General features: G+C 50.1%; 1 protein-coding gene across 12 annotated transcripts in view; it reads right to left on the bottom strand.

Moving 5' to 3' along the window:
- Hps1 (HPS1 biogenesis of lysosomal organelles complex 3 subunit 1) overlaps positions 1 to 7,061 on the bottom strand; it is a 29,560-nt gene that overhangs the window by 3,475 nt on the left and 19,024 nt on the right. For 11 of the 12 annotated variants that reach the window (XM_074078557.1, XM_074078553.1, XM_074078562.1 and 8 more), the window contains exons 18-21: positions 6,430 to 6,575; positions 4,165 to 4,278; positions 2,512 to 2,594; positions 1,223 to 1,963 (exon numbers count right to left, since the gene is read on the bottom strand). In XM_074078557.1, coding sequence (XP_073934658.1) covers positions 1,801 to 1,963; positions 2,512 to 2,594; positions 4,165 to 4,278; positions 6,430 to 6,575 — 506 coding nt within the window. In that variant the 3' untranslated portion in view covers positions 1,223 to 1,800. Of the gene's footprint in view, positions 1 to 1,222; positions 1,964 to 2,511; positions 2,595 to 4,164; positions 4,279 to 6,429; positions 6,576 to 7,061 lie in introns of those variants that run through there. The other variant, XR_012449664.1, reaches the window with a different exon arrangement.

The raw sequence follows: 7,061 nt of genomic DNA, 5'->3' as shown, positions 1-7,061 counted from the left end.
TTCCTGCCCACTCCCCAGCAGCCAATCAGTCCTCCATAGAAGAAAGGTGCCAGGAGTGGAAAGGACAGTGCAGCTCAGAACCTGCCAGTGTCCTAGGAGAGGACTCAGAAAAGATGGCTCTGAGAGGGCTGAGTGAGGACCCTCTACTCTGGATGCAGGCATCCCTCTACACACCAGGCAAGACTCACACCATGCATGACATCTCCACTAAAATCTGACTCAGGGTTTTCACCTATGTCATCTGTAACAGCCGCAGGTTACACATCTGTGGATTCAATCAACTGCAGATCAAAATATTTTTAAAATACTGTGTCTGTACTCAGCATGTACGTACTACCTTTCTCTGGGGGTCCTAGAATCAACCCTACTGATACACAGGGATGATTGGATAGGAAAGTGAGGAGGACTGGTTAGACACCTCACATCATAAAGCTACTAAGAATTAAGGGAAAACATTAATTTTTTAAAAAGTGGGTGTCCTGAACAGTAGTAAGCTTAAAGGCCTACTTTTTTCCTTTGTGCTTTTCTGTATTTTCTACACTAGGTATTTGTCTTTTTAATTTCTACCCATAAAATCATGATAGTAAGGAGGAACACAGATCTGGTCATCTCCAGGGACATATGCCTCACTGCCACCTTCTGAGGACTCTAGCCCTCAGGACCTGCTTTCTCCATAGCCAGCCCCTGCAGGGGAGACCAGTCTTCTCTCTCTCTCTTTTTGTGGTACTGGGGTTTGAACTCAGGGTCTCATACTTGCGACGCACTCTACCACTTCAGCCACTTTGCCAGCTCAAGAGACCAGTCTCTTCACGTGAATTTCAGCCCAAGACAGACACAGATGGCCAGGCTCTGGTACGCTGGCCAGGGCACTCATTTCTTTTTTTGATGGATGTACATTTCTGGCACACTACTTCCCTCCACCCCAGTATCACGTCTTGATCTGAGAGGAGCAGACAATGTTCCAGTGCTTTGGCAGTCTCTTGTCCTTACGTCCATTCTGGGATAGGAACCTCTTGGTTAGGAGAGAGGAGCTGTACCCTTGCAAGTACACACCAGGTGGCATGGGAGCCTTTTAAAAACATAGAATCTGGGCTGCCATCCACATGAATCTGAATCTTTGGGCTAGGGTTTGAGCTCAGAACCACAGCCCTAGGGCAGAGGTAGGGGCTAGGATCTAGCTAGGCTTCTTAGGGCCAAAAAAAAGATCCAGAAGGACAGGCACTTTGGGCTTGATGACAACCGGTATTTACTGAGTACCTACTATGCTTGCTAATCCTCCTGACCACTCTGAGAGGTCATCAGTTTAAATGTGGGGAAACAGATTTATCAATTAATAAGTGACCAGAGCTGCAGAGAGGAAATGTCAGTGCTGGAATTCAAAGCAGCCAGAGAAGCACCTTTCATCTGGGGTAGGAAAATTGCTTTCTCCACTCAGAACAGCAGGAAAGGGGTATCTTTGGACAGTCTGAGCACTAAGGACTTCCTCCCTCTCTCCTGGGGACCAACAGAAATAGCTCTCAAAGAGGAGCCTCTGCCATCTCCAACCTCACAGCCACTGCTGTTTTAAGGAGACCAACAGAAGACCATGGTATCCCATTGTCTCCAGAGGTCAAGATCTGGGGGGACTTACTTATCACCCCATGTGAAGGGTGGTCCAGGTGGGCTTTGAGAAACCCCGGGGCTGCCTTAGGACTCCTGTGCATCCTCAGGAGGCCACCAGGGACAGGAAGAAGCTCTTGCTGTGGGGAACTTTTGCAAGTAGAGGTTGGAGATCAGGTACCGAGGCCGGCACATCCTGGCCTAGGGCAAGGGCACACGGGAGGCCTCCCCCAGGCGCCGTGCCAGCTGGCTGGCCTGATGCACCAGCAGGTCAGTGGGAATGACTGAGAGATGCAGGGTCAGTAGCTCATAGCACCTGACAGCCTCAGCAGGGCGGCTTTTGCTGTAGTAGCGTAGGAGCTTCCTGGGGACACAGAAGGACAGGTCTCAGGTGCAAGACCACAGTACCCCTCCCAGGCCAGAGGCCTCTCTGGCTTTGCAGGCACCCAAAGACCCATCCTGCGGTCTTCTCACTAGTTATCTCCTGCACCTTACTGCCCTAAGCTCTGGGTTCAGTCCCTCCCATGGGGCTCTCCCACTTCCCAGATGAAGAAACAAGATAAAAAGAGGTGCATGCCTTTTCCCCAGCACCAAGTACCCTCTAGGGACATGCCCTGTGCATCTGCCATGGGGTCACAGTCCCTCCCATGGGGCTCTCATTCTCATACAGTGGTGTCCTAGCTAAGAGGCGCTAGCAGGGAAGTTCTGGGCCTCGCAGAGGTCTCCCCATACTACCAAGACCATGTTGACTGCTTCCCCTACATGCTCGGCCAGCCTGTGAGGGGCTCACAGAAGCGAGGGACAGCACTTAAATTTCTAGCTTCTCTTTCCTGGAGGAGCTGCTCTCCATGGTGATGCTGGCCCTTGTCACTGACATCTGGGGAGTATGGGGCTTCTGTGAGTCAGCATCACCTGTAGTAGTCACCTCCCAGCACACCGATGGGGACTGAGTCATCGGAGAGGACAGGCACTTCAATCATCTGGAGTTTGCAGCCCTTTGGGAAGAGGAGAGGGGTCTTAAGAACAGGGAGGCAGGGGCAAAGACCCATACGCTTGAGGCACATGCACAGGGCATGTCCCTGGAGTGTGCTTGGTGCTGGGGAAAAGGGATGCACCTCTTTTTATCTTGTTTCTTCATCTGGGAAGTGGGAGAGAATGTCCACAAGGTTTCGAGCATGGTGCCAGGCCTGCAAGAGCTCTTACAAGTGGGCCTGGGTCAGCGAAGCACTTGGAGGGTAGAGGGAAGGCAACATGGAAGTGGGGTGGGATGTCAGGTAGGATCTTAGTAAGCAAAGTATTCCCAAAGGTCCCACATCTCTGCTTTGAAAGAAAGGTGAATTCTCAGAGTAGGATAAAATGAGGATGGGAACTGAGATCCACTGGACATGTACAGCATGCCAGGCATGATTGTGGTGTTCCTATAGATGTGCTCACCTGATGCTCAGGTAGCACCAACAGGCCTGCCCTGTGGGGAGGATGTGGACTCGGTAGTATTAAGGGACCAACCACCTCTGAAAGGGCTGAAGTGCTGTGGCCAGTATTCAAACCTAGGTTTCCTACCCCACGGCTTTGCTGCATTGGGCCATTCACATGCACAAGTTCGTGACTCTCCCTAGAAGTTCAGGTAAAGGTCAAAGGAACTTTGTAGCACTTTGGAGGGCAAAGAGCAAAGATGGGAGCCTGCAGGTGAGCAGAACTGAGCTTGGGTTCTGGCTCTATCACATGGACCTATATGGCCCTTGCCACAGTGTTTGAGTTCTAGACCGTTGGCATTCCTACCTGCAAAATGGAGTCAATAAAACCTGCCCCAACTACTACATGGGGTTGTGAGGGATGAATGAGGGAACCGTGGCAAAGGAACTGATAACTACACTGCACAATGGAAAGGGTGGGGTGCTACCCTCAATGAGCAGAAAGTGCAGGGCAGGAGCTAGGGAGGGCACAGGAGCAAAAAGGCAAAAGACCAAGGTGCTGTGGAGCAGAGGGAATAACCCTTAGAGCTGGAATAATGGTAACAGACAACAAGCAAGGAAAAGACATTAAGAGAAACAGAAGAAAGGAAAAGATAGAAGGGACACAGAAGAAGAGAGGGAGAGAGGCAGTAGACAGTGGATTCTCATGACCTGTAACACTGCAGTGACAGGAGACTTGAGTCCTGCTGGCAGCTTCTCCCAGGCAGGCTGGTTAACCTCTTTGAACCTGGGTTCATCTGCCCAAAGTGAATGACCACACAACCACTTTATTCAGGTGACAACACTGCAGTACTAAAGATGAAAAAGGACATCTGAGGATCAGGCTCTGTGCTCACCTGTTCACATCTTCCTGGGCACCGTCTGAACAACTGCATGAGTTTGTCAGGCAGTGAGCAGAGGAAAAGCAAAGTTAGATGATGGTCTGACAATATGACCTATGTTCTAGGTTCCCGTACTGTGCTCACCTATTGATCCACCAGGGACAAGAGATGACAGACAGACAGACTGAAGACAGAGCAGAAGAAATGAATCCGAGGGTTACAGGAGTGGCCAGTGCTCAGAACAGTCTTGCCTAGGGACTTGGAACACCTACCGTGTCATTCTCAAACCATAGGAAGTAGGAGCAACGGAAGTCTCCTTCCTGGAACAGCAGCGTGGTACAGCCCTTCTGCAGGTATCTGCGTGCCAGGTGGACCAGAGCCCAAACCTGGGGAAAGAGAGAGCACTTAGAGCCGCTCTTGCAGCTGGAGCTTGCCAGACAACCCCTCTGAGCTACCAAGGAAGCAAAGCACTGGGTTGTGGAGCTCCCAGGAGTCCAAGGACTCTCCTTAGATTGTACTATGCTTGGGTTCAGAGCAGGAGCTCAGGAACAAATCATTACTGAATGGATGGATGGATAGGTGGGCTGCTCCTCCAGTCACTGTGGGGGATATATGTAAAAATACTTAGACAATTTCACTTTTTTTTTTTTTTTGCGGTACTGATGTTTGAACTCAGGACCTCAGGCATGCTAGGCAGGTGCTCTATCACTTGAGACACTCCTATACAAATTTATCAGCCCTATACAAGTTTACTATACCCATAAACCAAATTAGGACACTGCTCATTCAGACCAGGAGTTCAAGGTATGGCCACCTGGAAACCCTCTCTCACCCAAGTCCCCTCCAGGGCTGGGAGGTGATGGTATAGGTTCCAACCTAGGGGGTGCTGGCAAACATTTGAAGGTACAGTATTCCCTGAGCTGGGCACATTATCCTGTGGTCAAGACCAAACAAAGGCTCAGCGTGGGGTGGATGACAAAAGGGGGACCTGCCTTAGCTCCCTCTCCTGATGGGATGTTCTGCCTAAAGCAGTGGCTGTCATTAAGGATGTCTTAGGAAAAGTGGCTGTACCGCTGGACCACGTAGCCCTCCTACTTCATGCCAGGTCTGGGAAAGACCCTGTTGCTAAGAGCTGTAGTAGAAGGGATGCAGGACTCACTCCACACCAAATCACGTACTACCTAATTCAATCTGCAAAGAGATACATAGGTTGGCTACACTTTCCACAAAGGCAACTTGACAACACGCATCAATAACCTTAATAACATTCCTCCTATCTGACTCAGTATTTCCATTTCTAGGAATCCATATTGAGGAAACAATCAAAGATGAGGACTCAGATGTGTGCACCAAAGATGTGTACTGCAGAACTGTTTATAACAGTGAATGTCCCGAAACAATCTAAAAGTTCAAACAGTGGGAAATGGTTACGTGAACGATGTTACATTCACACGACAGAGTATTACGGAGTTAAAATCATCACGTGTATGAAGAACAGCATGAGGAAAGGCATCCAGCACAATGTGAAAGTAAAAATGAGGCAGGCACACCTGCACACGCAGTGAGCTCAACACCAGCAAAACAATGAAGAACAACATGCCAGAGCCCCGGCTGTCCAGAGGCTCGGTGGAGGAAGCTGGCGGTGAAGAGCGCAGCAGCCGGGTCCTGTCCTGGGTTCTGTCTGTGTTCTGTGCTACATGCTGTGCTGAGTAATTTACACGTATCATTTCTCCCGCTCCTTACAGGAAGCCTGTGAGCTAAATTGTGTTGTTTCCTCCTTTTACAGAAGGGGAAACAGAATCTTGGACCGTGTCACACCCCAGGCCACACAGCTAGTGGCAGCAGAGCTGGGGTCTCTAACAACAGGCCTTTTGTCACCCAGCTTATTTCATCCATTACAATAACTTTATTTGGCGAGAAGTTTCCCTTCCCCACCAAAAAAAAAAAAAAAAAAAAAAAAAGGATTGTCAGTTATATTAGGAGAATGAAAGAACTCCCAGACTCCCAGAGAATACATCCATAGTCAAAACCACCTACTTCCAAATTCTGATTGGGCTGGGGGTGTAGTTCAGTGACATGTGTGAGGTCCTCAGTTCTATCCCTAGCGTGGCACAAAATTTAAAAAAAAAAATAAATAAAATTCTTATGCTCAAATTGGCCCCACATTTCTTTCCATTTCAGCTCATTTAACAAATTCTTGTTGAGTGTTCACACACGTTGGGCACTGGCTGTCTCCTCCTCTGACCTGGCCCCCCAGCATTCGGGAAAGCCAGGCACGTAACACACCAGGAGGTGTGCCCACCATGCACTGGGCCCTGCGCCCCTCAGGTCTGGGGGACAAGTTGCTTTTCCTAAGATGCTTGGCAGTGAGCGTTATCTGGCGTGGACACTGGCAGACCAACACACTAAGGGTCAGGGCAGGGGTGACCAGAGCCTCACAGAGCCAGAGAGGCCTATTCTTCCTGGGCAGAGGTCAGGCCTCAGTACACCCCACTCAACTGGCAGTAAAGAGTACCCAGGGTCAGAGAAGCTGTTACCTTGGCTTTGACGAAGGCAGCCAGGGGACCTTTGCCCAACTCAGATGAAGTCTTTTCACTGCTGCTGAGGGAAGGAGCCACCATCTGTCCGGTCGTGCGGTCCACGTAGATGAAATGCACCAGGCCTGGGAAATCCTCCAGATAGGTGAGGGCTTGCGTTAAGGGGCTTACAGAGCCAGGCACTAGGGAGGGCACCTCTTTTGCCTTGGAAGCCTAGGGACTTCCTGCTCTGCTGAGTAGAGGGCTGGGGAGGACCACACTGCCTCTCCCCACAGACTTTTTCTTCAGCCAAGTCCCAGGATTCCTAATTCCTAGAGAGCTCTCCACTTCCCACCTCCCCAGTCTTAAGAAGCTCTAAAAGCCACACATTTAAGACAGGCACTTCTGGCCATATAGGAGGGAATAAGGATTATTCACAATTGGTCACTTTTGGGGATGAATTTAGACACACACGCTTCCAGGCTGGTGTGTAAGTAGAACCATTAAGCAAACAAGTGCATATGGCCAGCTGCCCATCCTCACCACAATCTTGCTTACTACTCACGGGGACACTGTGGGGCTCCCATCCGAGAGAGGAACAGATTCCCATGGAAGGGCAGTAGCTGCTGGATGAGAGGCCCCTAGTCTCCCTC

This window comes from Castor canadensis, chromosome 7 (genome assembly GCF_047511655.1).
Source record: "Castor canadensis chromosome 7, mCasCan1.hap1v2, whole genome shotgun sequence".
NCBI classification, from domain to species: Eukaryota; Metazoa; Chordata; class Mammalia; order Rodentia; family Castoridae; genus Castor; species Castor canadensis.
Note: the sequence above shows the minus strand (reverse complement) of the source record. Positions and strands in the feature narration are given on the sequence as shown.